General features: G+C 38.3%; 1 protein-coding gene across 2 annotated transcripts in view; it reads right to left on the bottom strand.

Annotated features, from left to right (window-relative positions):
• Positions 1–15,389, bottom strand: part of ABCA8 (ATP binding cassette subfamily A member 8) — a 68,720-nt gene that overhangs the window by 10,570 nt on the left and 42,761 nt on the right. For both annotated transcript variants that reach the window (XM_059380070.1, XM_059380069.1), the window contains exons 21-29: positions 14,193–14,326; positions 13,117–13,254; positions 10,829–10,939; positions 5,914–6,087; positions 5,605–5,718; positions 3,750–3,869; positions 2,723–2,791; positions 2,161–2,252; positions 193–313 (exon numbers count right to left, since the gene is read on the bottom strand). In XM_059380070.1, the coding sequence (XP_059236053.1) occupies positions 193–313; positions 2,161–2,252; positions 2,723–2,791; positions 3,750–3,869; positions 5,605–5,718; positions 5,914–6,087; positions 10,829–10,939; positions 13,117–13,254; positions 14,193–14,326 (1,073 nt within the window). The remainder of the gene's footprint in view (positions 1–192; positions 314–2,160; positions 2,253–2,722; positions 2,792–3,749; positions 3,870–5,604; positions 5,719–5,913; positions 6,088–10,828; positions 10,940–13,116; positions 13,255–14,192; positions 14,327–15,389) is intronic.

Raw genomic sequence — 15,389 nt, 5'->3', positions numbered from 1 at the left:
AGAGGTGACATGACTTTTAATCTGTTTGTTTGAGGTAAACAAGATGATGACTTCCTAAAAGGAACTCGTCATGATCTGTGCTTGTATGGACCAAATAATTCAGAATTATTTGAGGATCGGACTCTTAGATCGACTACGTTCACTGACAAACGTTTGTGTTCTTTGATGAAATGAGGACTTCACAGGGGTTACCTCCTCAAAGTTTGTGGAATTCAAGGCATCTGCTGTTCTCATTCTTTCCATTTGAACATCTTCATCTTCCCCTTCTGGAGCTTCTGGATTTTGACAAACATCGGGGTTTCTTGGAGAAATTCTAGAGTCAAGAGTCATTCATGAGTCATTGATACGACGTTTTCATCCTTGTATTAAGAATACTGCCTTCTTGGGGGCACCTGTGTTAGAGATACTGCATTCTTGGGGCATCCTTGTATTAAGAATACTGCATTCTTGGGGGTGGCTCAGTCGGTTAAACATCTGCCTTCAGCTCAGGTCATGATCCCAGGGTCCTGGGGTGGAGCCCCACCTGGGGATCCCGACTCAGTGGGGAGTCTGCTTCTCCCTCTCCTTCTGCCCCTTCCCCTGCTTGTGCTCTGTCTCTCTCAAATAAATAAATAAAATCTTAAAAAAAAAAAGATACTGCATTCTGTAAATCTTATGCTTTGAGTAGGTTGAGTAATTAATAAAAGATTATAACCTCTTTTCAGTGAGGTGACTTCTCCTCCCTTCCCGGCCTAGTGCCTATCAAGGGCACTGCTATATTTAGTGACCTTTGTTGCTTGCTTTACATACACTTTTCATCCTACTTATCTGTGGAACATTCTTTTTCCATGTTCACTGGGCAACTTAGTATTTGTTATCTAACAGAGGATTTTTATTTTTTTGCCTTTTCTTTCCAAAAATTTAATTTGTATCTTTTTCTTATTATAATTAAAAAACATTTTAATAAACATATAATGTATTATTAGCCCCAGGGGTACAGGTCTGTGAATTGCCAGGTTTACACACCTCACAGCACTTACCATAGCACATACCTTCTCCAACGTCCATAACCCCACCACCCTCTCCCTACCCACCTCCCCCTGGCAACCCTCAGTTTATTTTGTGAGATTAACAGTCTCATGGTTTGTCCCCCTCCTGATCCCATCTTGTTTCAATTATTCTTTTCCTACCCCCCAAACCCCCACATTGCATCTCCACTTCCTCATATCAGGGAGATCATAGGATCATTGTCTTTCTCCACTCTACAGAGGATTTCAAGAGCAGAGTTGGATGATGTGATTTTTCTGGAAACCTTAGCTTTAACACCACTGCCATGTTGGTATGATTACATTCCCATGGGGATAATGAGTCAGAATTTTTGAAGTCAGGATGTTATCAGAAAATACAATTCAGATGCTTGGTCTCTGTGAAACCTGGCCATTTCTTGGAAATAATGTGTCCGATTCACTTTCTCCTCCTCTGGTCCTTCAGACCCATATTCTATTCTCTCTCACCTCAACCTAATCCCCCATACTGATCTTAGATTTCGCCTTCCCCATTCAACTGTCTGTTAATCTTTAACTGTTAGTTAAAGATGAATAGATAAAGAGTCAAAGGTCATCTTGGAAGTTGCCCACTCAACTGTCTCTAATAGGTAAAGATGAAACCAATGGGCGACCCAGAGGGAGTAAGATGCTTATGGCCGTATCCTCGCACAGTGCAAAAAAGACAGTCTCAGCTTTTAAGTCCCATAAATACCTGGACCAGTCTGTGACCCACCAGTTGGGCTTCTTACTACACAGGCAAAGATCATAATTATTGCTGTCTTTGGTCCTTTGCTCACTCGTTCTTCCTTCCTGGATTGACAACATTCCTTCAACTGCCAATCTGCTTAAATAGGTTGCTATTTAATTGAAGTAGTGACATGTAGCTTTTCCCACCATTCTACTGCACATAGTGTCCAAGCCCTTAATACTCAATGTCGCGGGTCCGTTTCCCCCTGTACTTAAAATCCTCTTTGATTTAGATATTTAGACCTCTGTTTTTTGTATTGGTGCCTGGTGGCTACCTCGGTCTATCCCAGGACTTGGCAGTTCTTTACTGATTGGTTAAGTTCATGCACAAAAAATATTTTAAGTATTAATGATTGAAATAAAAGAAGTAAATTTGATTTCTCCCAACCGAAAGAAGGGATCCTTCTTCATTGATTTCTTTCCAAACTTCCATTGCAGACATCGAAGAATAAAAAGGAAGATGATAAAATGAAGGAAAGGCTGGGAAGAAAGAGAGAGAGAGATCCATGGTCAGGAACACTCAGAGAAAAATGTTTCACATCGGAAGTAAAATAGGAGAAGTCAGACTTCTCCAAAGACACAGTTGAAAAAACCATTACGGATTTCCAATGATCTATTTGTCAAATTGTGAAACTATCAAATTCATTTTCAATCTTGTTTACAGAACAATGGAAACAAATTTAATTATAGAATGCCATTACTTTATGTCACTTCCTCCAAAACTGGTACAGTGTTTTCAAAAATTGAGAAGCATATTACCTGGTCAGTCAATCTTTGAGAAAAATTTGTTCCATATTTTACAAATACTTTATCTCCATGGTCTATCCATAGGTCTATCTTAATATCCATTGGTCTATCTTAATAAAAAAATGTTTCACTGTGTGTAAAGGAATTAAAAAGATTCAGTAGAGTAAAAACACAAATACTGTTAAAGACAAGAGTGTTCTTACAATTAAGACTATCAGAAATGCCTCCACACTTGCTAATTCTTCTTCAGTCAAGAAATAAAATATGGCCACCTGCAAAAGGAAAAAGAATGGTGAAATTAGGAAGTTTTTTGGTTTCATGAGTTTTTTCTATATGAATGTGAACTGACCCACTGAACAGCTCTGTTAACACGTTGCCTGATTTCACCATGGGTATTGGTAGATGCCCATTCCAAAATGTGTAGTAAGTGGTGGTATTCCTTCCTCCCGAGGTTGATGAGGCACTGTACTTTTATTTGAAGCAACAGGATTTAGCAATTATGCCTTACCTGGTAAGACAATCTTGGGCATCTCTGTTAGCCTCTTCAAATAATCAGAGAGAAATGGGGTTTCTCCTTGTCCCCCTCATGACCCTGAGATCATGACCTGAACCGAAGGCAGAAGCTCAACCCACTGAGCCAGCCACCCAGGTGCCCCTCTTGAGTGCGTCATTAAAGGCCAATGTGGTTCCAACCAATATTTTTACCAGAGCTTCATACAGCTTCCTATGCCCATTGATCCTTTAGAAAACCCCTTTCTTTTTTTCCCCTCCCTTTCCCCATTGTCACTCATGTACTGTATCTTTGTTCCTTTTGTAGAAGTCTATAATTCTACTTCTCTATCTATATGTTTGTAGTTGATAGTTCTCTATCAATCAGTTAGAAAAAAAGGGGAGGGGGATTTTATTCCTATCGAAAGCCTCTCTAGAATCTTGAGATCCCAAAGATTAGTGATATTTCATTTGCCTCCTCCTGAAACCGAGCACCCAGGAGTGTAGAAAGGCTGCTCTATTGCTTACTACCCTTCGCCCTGTCTCCCCACACATGGACCAGGACCAGGTTTTCTAACTGGAACACACCGCCTATCTGGGAGGGATTCAACTGGCATCCATGAGGTAGACATCTTTAAATGTCATGTATATTCAGCATGGGCAAGGGCCCCAACGCCGAGCATAGCTTCCACAACTGGTTAAGCATTTTCACGACATGGGGCAGACAGTGGCATTACCTACCTCATAATATAACAACATACAGCCAATTAACGTGGCTTGTGGTACCAGAAAGGTGATGCAGTACAGGGTGACATGTCCAAAGCTCTCAAAGAACAATATAAACACAGAGATGCTGCAGATCTAAAGAAGATACGGATATGCATGTTAACCACTCTGCATTTCCACATATTCTCCATATTGAGATGGTTCATCTTGAGGATATTCCTAATTTCAACTCCCACCTCAGAAATGCAAGGGCAATCAGTGTATCTCCATTGACATGTTCTCTCAGTGACTTAGTTAGATTCCTTTAGCGCAGAGCGTCATGAATGAGACGTGATGGGATAAATCTAGGATCTAACAGATAGCTTACTTTCATTTCAGAAAAGGAAGAAAGTTGGCATTATATTTGTTTTGCAGGTAAAATTAGTAGATAAGCACTAATCCGAGGGAACACAAACGGACATCTCCTGGGAATGATGTAATGGCGACAGTGAGAGGAGACTTCCATTAGGGACACCAGTGGGGAACACATGGAACAGCCTGGAGTGGCTTCAGTAGAAGTACTCAAATTCAAAATTCAGGGATAAGAGATAGTTACAGGGATAACAGGAGCTCTCAGACTTTTTCTTCTAAAACACTGCAATAATAAAAGCTTCCTAAAAGTCTTTGTACTTCTTTGTGTAACAAATTACTATTTTTAAGGCATTCAGCATATTCTTCCGAAAAGTATAGTTCTTTCTTTTTAAGATTTATTTATTTATTTGAGAGAGAGAGAGACAGCGTGTGAACGGGGTGTGGTGGGAGGGCATAGAAAGAGAGAGAGAGAGAATCTCAAACACACACCCAACTGCATGTGGAGTCTGATGCAGGGCTTGATCTCATGACCCTGAGATCATGACCTGAGCCGAAGGCAGAAGCTCAATCCACTGAGCCACCCAGGCGCCCCTCTTGAGTGTGTCATTAAAGGCCAATGTGCTTCCAACCAATATTTTTACCATAACTAGGACCATGCCCATGCTGTACGTTTTCCTCTCCTTACCCATGCCAGATGATTACCTGTTCCCAGGACAAACCTGGACTTTCTCCCCTGAGTTTCTGTTCACACACAGAATCACCAGTCTTCTCTAGCTACTAAAATATCACTCTTCAGGTTTAAACTCCTCAAGCAAATCTGTGCTCTCATTTTCCTAAGTTAATCCTTCCTGACTCTGGTTGTCATAGAAACAATCTCTGAAAAAGAGATAATCTTTTCCTTCCCACTTTGCTTTAGTAAGTGGCTGTTTTCTTCTGTGTTTACCCTCTGAGTTCCCTCTCAGGGTTGAAACTATTTTTTCTGTGTTATTGGTCTTAGTTTGTGACACGTTGTTGGAAGCCAACTAATATTTGTTGAAATGATAATTTACTTTTTGGCCGCTGGAATGACAGGAAATTAGATACTAGGAGATGACACATATTTTTCCTTCCTAGTTTAGATAAAATAAGTGTTGCTTTTATGGAATTAATTCTAGTAGAGTATAGAGAAGTAGTTTCTAGTTTTAACTTGCTAGCAACCATATTTGTAATCCTCATGGCTTTGTGGAGGTCTTGGGGCTTATTTATTCTCAGTAAAAAGAAGATAAAAATGGTTTCCAGGTTTCCGTCTGGCAAATACCTTATGATTGTAGAAACAATTCAGTGACTTTTAAAAGAGACAATGGTAGAAATTAAGAAGAAGAAAAAGATGCAGATTTTGAAAAGGCTCCTATATAAGGAAAACAAAATATTTTAGACTATAATACTAATTTTTCATTCTACTGAGGGCCCATTTTAAAGGAATGGCTCAGAATTCTTTATTTAAATACATAAAATGAATGTTCACAAGCCATACACTTACCATAAAGAAGCAAAAAGACCAAATGCCACTATTTCTTTTCCCCTTGCGAAAAATGAATGAAATCACATATGTCAGGAAGATAAGGGAGGCAGCATAGCCAAAAGAGCACAGGATCTGAAATCAACAGGAATGTTTAGTTAAAGACAAATGCAATTTAAGAAAATGTTAGGGTCCAAAAGATTGTCAGAGCACCAGGTTCTACAGTGATTTGATTTGCAAGAATGTAAACATCAAGGCAAACAGTTTGCCCCTTCAAATGCTTTCCTTAAAGCATACAATGATATTTGTTCTGTGAAGATGGTCACTTACTTGTATAATCTCACTTATAAGGGTCATCAGAGTGCCGTCGAAGTTTAAGCCGTAGTCTATCAAATACATAAGAAGGAAGCTCAAGGAGTACATGGGAACATCCACCAACGCCTGCCCACACCAGTACGCAGAAGGGAAGAGCCCCGAAATCCACAGCTGGGACTGAACTTTGCTCTGATTAAAACACGGCAAAGACACAAAGTGGTATTTCAACTTAAGGCTTCAGAAAATGTGGTTTATGGAAGGAAATATTCAAGCAAAATTTTCATTTGTAATAATTCTGCAACATGCTATAAGCAGCTGGACCAAGGGATACGGAGAGTCCCAAACATAATCAGTTTGCTGCTTTGGTTAACAGTATGGATGTTCATCCCACACCCGGTAGAAATCATGTGAAGGAAGGTCCAAGTGTAATGACAGTAAACTACAGAGAGATGAATGATGTACAGGAATGTAAATCAAATTACATCTCAGATAGGAGCCTCATTTGGCTAATCAGAGACCATCAGCAAATTAACTATTTTTTAAAAGATTTTATTTGTTTATTTGAAAGACCAAGAGAAAGAAAAAGTGCATGAATGGTGGAGGGACAGAGGGAGAAGCAGACTCCACTGATCAGGGAGCCCAATGTGGGGCTCGATCCCAGGACCCTGGGATCATGACCTGAACCGAAGGCAGACCCTTAACTGACTGAGCCACCCAGGCTCCCCGAATGTAACTATTTTTAAAAGAAAAAGTATATTCAAAATTGTTTGTTTATCATAATTATTTAATTTGTGCCAAACCCCATACCACTTGATAAGTAATTTTAAAGTATGGGATTTGGTATGTTTATTCAGAGAATGACAAGGAATACAAAGTATGTGATATTTATTCATGTAATAACATTGATCTACATATGCATAAATATTTGGATGGTTAATAAATCTTTGAATGTGTGTTATGCCAAAACAACCCCAATGTATCATTTACATATAATTAAAAGAATAAAGCAATTTTATATTATATAAGAATACATACTATATTATATATTTATGTAGAATATAAAGTATAGTATTTTATACTTATAAACTATATCATCTTTGGGGAGAGACTTGTGCTCACTCTTTGTATATAATAAATATATATAAAATAGTATTACATTCATAAATATTATGTACTTTGTATTCCTTGTCTTTCTCTGAATAAACATCCTAAGTTACATTTTTTAAAACTACTTATAAATAGTTAAATTCATTTGCTCGTGGTCTCTGATTAGCTAAATGAGGCTCCTGTCTTAGATGTAATCGGACCTAAGGATACTTATCCAAATCTCCCATCACAGCTCTGTTCAGTTCACACAATGTCTAACAAGGTTCTAGTACCGGACTGATCTGTGCATGAAGCCATGAGAGGGATGAATTGTGATTTCACGTTATTGACAGAGCACCTGCGTGCCTGGTCTGCCATCTACAGAGACAGGAAATATGGAAGGGGGTACACATTCAAGAATACCATAAATTCAGCTTTAGAGACGTGAAGTTTGAGTGTGTGATGCTGCTCACAGTGGGGACCCTGAGAAGGGAGTTCAGATCACCCTGGAGGGAATGTTAGAAATTAGAGATCTGGGGTGCAGTCAAATCTGTGAGTGATGGGTTAGGCAAAGGAGGTTTGAAGCCCTCAGGTTCAATGAGCTTACTGAGGAGAAAATGACATCTAGCATGATAAGAGAGATAAGGGCTGGTGTCTAAGGAGTTCCAGAATTTAGAGACAATGGGGAAGAATGAGATGTTCCACTAGAGGGAGATAGACAGTGGCATGGTGTTGGAACCATGATGGAACTGTGGCATCACATAGGCCAGAGAAAGAGTGTGTGTGTTTCCTATGGGAGACTTTTTTTTTTCTCTTAAAGATCTTACTTATTTATTTGCCAGAGAGAAAGTGAGGGTACAAGCAAGGGGAGGGGAAGGCAGAAGGAGAAGCAGGTTCCCCACCGGGCAAGTAGCCTGATGTGGGACTTGATCCCAGGACCTTGGGATCACAACCTGAGCTGAAGACAGACGCTTAACCAGCTGAGGCACCCAGGCGATCCCTGTGGGAGACATTTTTAAATTAGGACTATGTTAACAGCAGGATAGCTGACAGTTACATCAGGCCAGCAAATAGCATTCCCCAAGATTCCTGGAGGTTCTACACTAGGAAGAGAAGAGGACATTATTCTGATAGCATTCCCTTCCTTTGGACAACAGAATTACTTTGAAGAGAGAGGAAGTTTCAAACAGATAAAGATGGTTAGACAAGGTCATTTTGTGTAGAAGTTACCAAAATGGAACCATTAAAGGATATTCTATTAAGATGTGTAAATAAAGCTGAAGTGAGTTGGCCTGGGTTGATTAGTCATAAGTTCACCACCCTATGACTGCCGCTCAAAATTGGTCTCCACCCAGAACTACTGAATCAAAATCTTCATCTTACAAGGTCCTCCAAATACTTGTAGATACATTGAAAATTCACTGGGATTATTGAAAGAGTACCTGTAAATGAAAATTATAAACAGATTGTCCATTAAACATTGAAATTTATTTTTTAATCTGAGTTGTCCCACTTTCAAAATACTGTTTTCTTTTATTTCAGTTATTTTTTTTTCATTAACTTTTTTTTCAGAAGACTTTATTTTATTTTTTTTATTTGACAGTCAGAGATCACAAGTAGGCAGAGGGGCAGGCAGAGGGAGAGGGTTGGGGGAAGCGGACTCCCCGCTGAGCAGAGAGCCTGATGTGGGGCTCAATCCCAGGACCCTGGGATCATGACCTGAGCTGAAGGCAGAGGCTTTACCCCACTGAGCCACCCAGGTGCCCCTCATTAACTTTTGAAATGTAATTTTGAAAAATATCCCTGTTTTTCAGAGTCCATAGTCTCTCATGATTCACCTCCCCTTCCAATTTACCCCAACTCCCTTCTCCTCTCTAACTCCCCAGGTCCTCCATGCTTTTTGTTACGCTCCACAAATTAATTAAAAAAGAAAAAAGAAAAAAAGAAAAATATCCCTGTTAAGTGTACAGTTGCATGGGGTTTGACAAATGCATATATCCCTGTACCACACTCATAATCAAGTATAGAGCATTTTCATTCCCTGTCACCCCCAATTTCCCATGCTCCTTTACAGTCAATAGCCTTTATCTTGGTCTGTTTTATCAGGTCTGCTTTCTGTCACTATGAATTTATTCTACCTTTCTGAGAATTCCCTATAAATGAAATCATCCAGGATTTACTCTTTTCTGTCTTAATTCCCTCAGTCTAAGTTGAGCCATACCCATGCCGACACATTTTCAGTTGTTCCTTCTTTTGTATTGTTCAGTAGTATTCTGTGATGTGGAATCACACATGAAATCACATGACGATATGGCCACACGAGAGTTTATTTATCAATTCACAGCTTGATGGAAATTGGGGTTGTTTCAGATTGTTGGCCATTATGAATAAAACTACCAAGAATGGTAATGTACCAGTCTGTTTGCGGAAAGATGTTTTCTTTTCTCCCAGGTAAATACTTAGGAGAGAAATTCTGGGCCATACAATATATGTATTTTTAACTTTACAAGACAGAGCCAAATTGCTTAGCAAAGTGATTGTGCATTTTACATTCTTGCTGACAAAGCGTAAGAGTTGCAGTGTTTCCAAATCCTCAAATCCTCAGTCATGTTAATGTTATTCATTTTATTTAAATGAGTAGAGGGACTTCATTGGGGCTATTTTCCTGATTACTCTGATATTTTATGGGAGCATTTTCCTTCTGTATATCTTCTTTGGTAAAGTGTTTGTTCAAATTTTTGTCCATCTTTAAAATAGGCTACCTTTTATTACTGAGGCTATATTTTATTAAAATTAGGCTATCTTTAAATTTAGGCTGTCTTCTATTACTAAAAGTTCTTTATATTCTTGACATAATATTTTTTTAAGATGGCACGCTTCACAGATTTTTGTGACATTGTGTAGGGACACTGTTACGCTTCTGCAAATCTTCCCAATCTAATTTCTGTGCTGCCAACACAAGCGTGATACAAGGCTTTTGTTAAATGTACGAGTGTGTGAATATTTTTCTCCCGGCAAAGTTTTTTACTTTATTATTGGTGTTTTACAAAGAATAAGGTTTTAACTTTGATGAGTTTCAAGCTCTCATTTTCTTTGAAGCATATGCTTATTCTGTCCCATCTAGGAAATAACTGCCTACCACAAAACCTATGATTTATTTCAAAATAATTTTGTATATGGCATGAGGTGAGTGTTGAGAAAAATTTTCTTTCCTCATATATCAGTATCAGGTTGTTCTGGTAAAATTTGCTGAATTCCCTGATTTTACTGAAAATCAACTGGTAATATCTAAGTGGTCTATTTCATTTCATATGCCCATATTACTCTCCTAAATAAATACAACACATTCTTCTTTCCTATAACTTTGTAGTAAGCCTTGAAGTCAGAAGCATAACTCACCCAACATTGTTTTTTTCTTTTTCAAAGTTTTGTCTGTTCTAGGCTCTGTGTAAATTTTAGAATCATTCTCTATCTGCAATCTATATATTTATCCCTATATTTATAAAGACTTAAAAAATGTTGGACGCCTGGGTGGCTCAGTTGGTTAAGCAACTGCCTTCGGCTCAGGTCATGATCCTAGAGTCCCAGGGTCGAGTCCCGTATCAGGCTTCCAGCTCCACGGGGAGTCTGCTTCTCCCTCTGACTCTCTCTCCTCTCATGCTCTCTCTCACTCTCTCTCTCAAATGGATAAATAAAATCTTAAAAAAAAAAAAACGTTATATCTTAGGACTTCTTGCTGAGTTGGCTGCTCTGTTAAACATGCATGAATAGCCCAAAGGAAAATCCTATAATTATATTACCTTCAGCTTCTATCTGTACAAAATAATGAAGGTTTAATTATTACCTTATAATCATCAATGCTGCTCATGGCAATATAAGGAGAACATGAGGATATCAAAATCAACCAGAATATGGTATATACTTGGAATTCGTATGGACTACTACTCTCTCTGTCCTGAAAATGCAAAGAATACAATGAGCTGAATAACAGATTCAAAATTTGTTTTCTGGAATACATTTTAAAAAATATTAAACTAATGATATACACTCTTCCCTTAGGTCCCCAAACTCTTTCCTTATCCATTTTTGGTTCCAAATTTGAAGCTTAACTCTTGGCTTTCTATCCCAATTCATGGGTAAGGAAAATGACTCAAAGAAGGTGAATGAATTGATAATATGACAGAGTTGGAAGATAAAAAAGGATTAAGGTTTGTCATTTTCTTACATTATGCATCTCTTACAGTAAACAATAAATAATGATCATTCACATTCCATTTTTAACTCCTATTTAATTATTTCAAATGTGATAGCTTGAGTCAAAAAAATCCTATCAGATGTTTTATTGGCACAGTGATGATCAGTATCTGTCTAGGTATACCTCGAAATCAGATAAACACTGCTCGAAGGTTCAAAAAAGAGTTATAAATTACAGTCTGAGAAGGGGAAGTGAAATCTCCAAGAAAAACCTTTGACCTTGGCCACACACATTTGTTGCTCCTGTTTGGAAAAATCTTTGAGGACCGAAGATTCACAGACTCTCCTGAAAGCAGTTCCCATGTTACTTTCATGATCTACCTAGGTAGTGTTTGATTACACATATTACTGAAAAAAGTTGTAAGCAGAGTCTGGTCCTCTTCAACCTGACCGTGAGAGAAACCCTTGCTAACTACGGGAAGGTGAAATCTGGGCTTATTGACAGGACCTTTTCAGAACACCTTACAAGCTGGGTGGGTTCAGTACTCAGTGGTAAGCCCATGACTTTGAGCAGGACAGACACAAGATCTAAAGCTATGGAAGACTATTACTTGAGCAGTGAATAGGTAAATTCAAATAGAACAGGAAATGAGTTGCTGGAGATATCAAAGTTCAGATGTTGGGCACCTAAATACAAGGTTAATTAAAGTGGCTGGTGTCAAACTTCCTGTGGCTAAAACAGAATGTTTTCATAGATGGAAGCTCAAGGCAAATTACTCAGTTTGTATCCTCCCTCAGAAACTAGAAAACTGATAGGAGGTTAATGAAATGAACCATAGAGTAGGTTCTAAAATCAACTAATACTTAATGGAGAATTAGAATTTTTGCTTTAATGATTTACCTTCGTACACATTCTTAATGAAAGGGATTTTTATTTTCTGAACACACCATGACTTGACGTATGTTGTAAGAAATTAACTCAAGATCTTGCAGGAGTGTATAAAAATAATAGTGGATTGGCCATAGATAAAACCCGTATATAAAACCCTATAGTGGTATGGAATATAGATAATTGGCTGACCTCTGACATTCATTTATGCATTTAACAAATAAATTAATTAGTTGCTTATCATGTTCCAGGCCCTATCTCAGGTACAAAATTACTTTGTAGTATTAAAAATATGGTCTCTGTGTTCGAAGAACTCTCTAAGAGGAAGAAATATATTTAGGAAATAATAAAAAAGGAATAGTTACAAACTCTAATAGGTATTCTGGTTTCCAAACTTACAAGATGGTATATAATCTAATCACCTGGGATCCCCACCCCCACCCCGTCCCCAATGCCTCCCCCAGGTATGAAAAAGCTGGTTTGGTAGGTCTAGAGTTGGCTCAGATAATGACTATTTATTACAAGAAATTGGAGTAATTCTAATGTAACCAGTCTGCAATTTTGGCCTGAACTTTGTCCTAAATTTTTCTCCTTTTGTAGCATTTCTAAAAGTACTACTAAGACTTCAACTTCTTTTCCTCTCTATCCCCCTACCCCCTTCCCTCCTTCCTTTCCTTCAGTCCATCTTTTGCTATTTTTGCGCTAGTCTCAGTGCCGCATAAGTTCATTTTTGTCCCATTCTCTTCGAAAAATATTTTGTTAGTTCTGTTTTGCCTTAAAAAATTTGAAACTCTAGGGGAACTTGGCCGGGTTAGTTAGTAGGGCATGTGACTCTTGATCTTGTGGTTGAGAGTTCAAGCCCCATGTTGGGTATAGAGATTATTTAAAAAATTGAAGCTGTAAAAGTGTATTGATTTTTCAAAACCAGGAGCTAGCATGAATCCAAATGGTGATTTATTATTCAGTAGTTTACTCAATAAGAACAAGATCACAGCACTTAGAAGAGTGATCTCCACCAGATCCTTATGGAGGAGAGTCAATATACTTACCACTATAAAGGTACTTCTGTCAGTTTGGATATGTGCTGATGGTATAATCATTCCAAGTAGTGCATTACTAATAATATCCATAAGAACTGGGAAGCAATTTAGTCTTTTGGTATTACATGCTAATGAAAAACTGTAATTCTAAAATAAAAAAAGAAAGGTTATAAATTCTTAAAGATTTTTTTTTTTTCTGAAGAGGTCAAAATTCAATTTATTTTCTTTAAGATTTTATTTATTTATTTGACAGACAGTGAGAGAGGGAACACAAACGGGGAGTGGGTGAGGGAGAAGCAGGCTCCTGCCGAGCAGGGAGCCTGATGTGGGACTCGATCCCAGGACCCTGGAATCCCAGCCTGAGCTGAAGGAAGATGCTTAAAAATTGAACCATCCAGGTGCCCCAAAATTCAATATTTTAACAAGAAGATCATGTTTTTAAAATGATGTCAAATAAAGCAAAAAACACACACTGTGTAAGGAAAACAAAACATATTCGTAGGCTGTATCTTATTTTCAAGACACCAGATGTCTGGCTTAAGGCTAGAATCAATTATTACTGTTAAAGAATAAAACAGGGGTGCCTGGGTGGCTCAGTGGGTTAAAGCTTCTGCCTTCGGCTCAGGTCATGATCCCAGTGTCCTGGGATAGAGCCCCGCATTGGCCTCTCTGCTTAGCAGGGAGCCTGCTCTACCTGCTCCCCCGCCCCCCCGCCTGCCTCTCTGCCTACTTGTGATCTCTGTCTGTCAAATAAATAAATAAATAACATCTTTAAAAGAATAAAACAGAGGTTTCACAATATATGTATAGTAAAATCACTGAGAGGAAATCTGAGATCTTTGGACTCAAATATGCACTTGACAGTGGGTATTATATAGTATTTATTTTGCTAATACATGTCATTTGTATTGGTAGACAATGACTGAGGTATGAATTATTCATCATATTAATGACTGCCACTCATTAAGTAATAAAAGCAGTATTTGCTTTTCATTTTATTTCCTAAAGGGGAGAACTGAGTACACTGGTATTATATTAGCTTTTCCACACCTTTGGGAAACATTATGAAACAGAAACCAGCATACCTCTGTATTACCAGATACAATGATGGCTCCATTATAAGACAGGTCATCGATGCCAGTTTTGGTTCCAGATACATCCACTTCCAAAGCTATGTTCTGATGCTCCACAGAATGTATAAAGTCATCAATGCTTGCCCCTGAGTTGTAGATAGGTATATCACAAAACTTAGAAAATCAATATCAGGTTGTATAGTAAAATTATAATTAATGTCATTATGTGATCCTTACTGTAATATGGTCAGGATATTTTTCTACATCAGAACATACTTGCTACTTTGAATTAAGTCTATTCACTTGTCATTCAATTTACTTTATATTTATTTGCTTCTGATTACTGCTAATGTGAAAGGTGAAAGTCTTTTTTACCACCATATGGCATTTAGAATAGATGTTTTCCCCTAGAATATTGCATTGAATGGCCATAACAATTCAAGTTTTAGTGACACAGATAATCTCCAGTAATTAACAACCAAAATGGCTGAATCTCATTTTACTACTGCTACCTTATTAACTGACTTTCAAAATGTGTCTTGAATTGGGAAGATAGCTTGTTGGATGAAGGCATGGAGAGGTTTGTGGACTTTCCCCTAGAAAGGCAACCATAACTTGTGAAAATCACTAAAAATCCAATAAGTTAAAATCTCCTGACTGCCGGGCGCCTGGGTGGCTCAGTGGGTTAAGCCGCTGCCTTTGGGTCAGGTCATGATCTCAGGGTCCTGGGATCGAGTCCCGCATCCGGCTCTCTGCTCAGCAGGGAGCCTGCTTCCTCCTCTCTCTCTCTGCCTGCCTCTCTGCCTACTTGTAATCTCTCTCTCTGTCAAATAAATAAAATCTTTAAAAAAAAAAATCTCCTGACTGCCTTAAGGGCATACAGAAAATGAAAAAAGAAAAAAACCTCCACATTTATTTAAGATAATCTAATAAATCTGGGTAAGAACACTAAGATAATGGCACTTGAGTAAAAAAACCTACACCTTCATTCCCTGTCATTGATTAGTATGACAGAAGATCCCCTCTGACTGGATCTAGTCAAGAACTTGTGCCTAGGATAGAGCTTCCAACTTATGAGTAGGGGGTGGTTGGACGAAGAGAACTCCAGACCTCTCACTGCCTGGGATGGAGTTTCTGCAACATGGGACTGGAAGGAATGAGAAAGGTTGGTGTCCAGACCCTCCTAGGAAGATAACTGGATAGCTATTG

This window comes from Mustela nigripes, chromosome 16 (genome assembly GCF_022355385.1).
Source record: "Mustela nigripes isolate SB6536 chromosome 16, MUSNIG.SB6536, whole genome shotgun sequence".
Taxonomy (NCBI): Eukaryota; Metazoa; Chordata; class Mammalia; order Carnivora; family Mustelidae; genus Mustela; species Mustela nigripes.
This window is presented reverse-complemented; position numbering and strand designations above follow the sequence as displayed.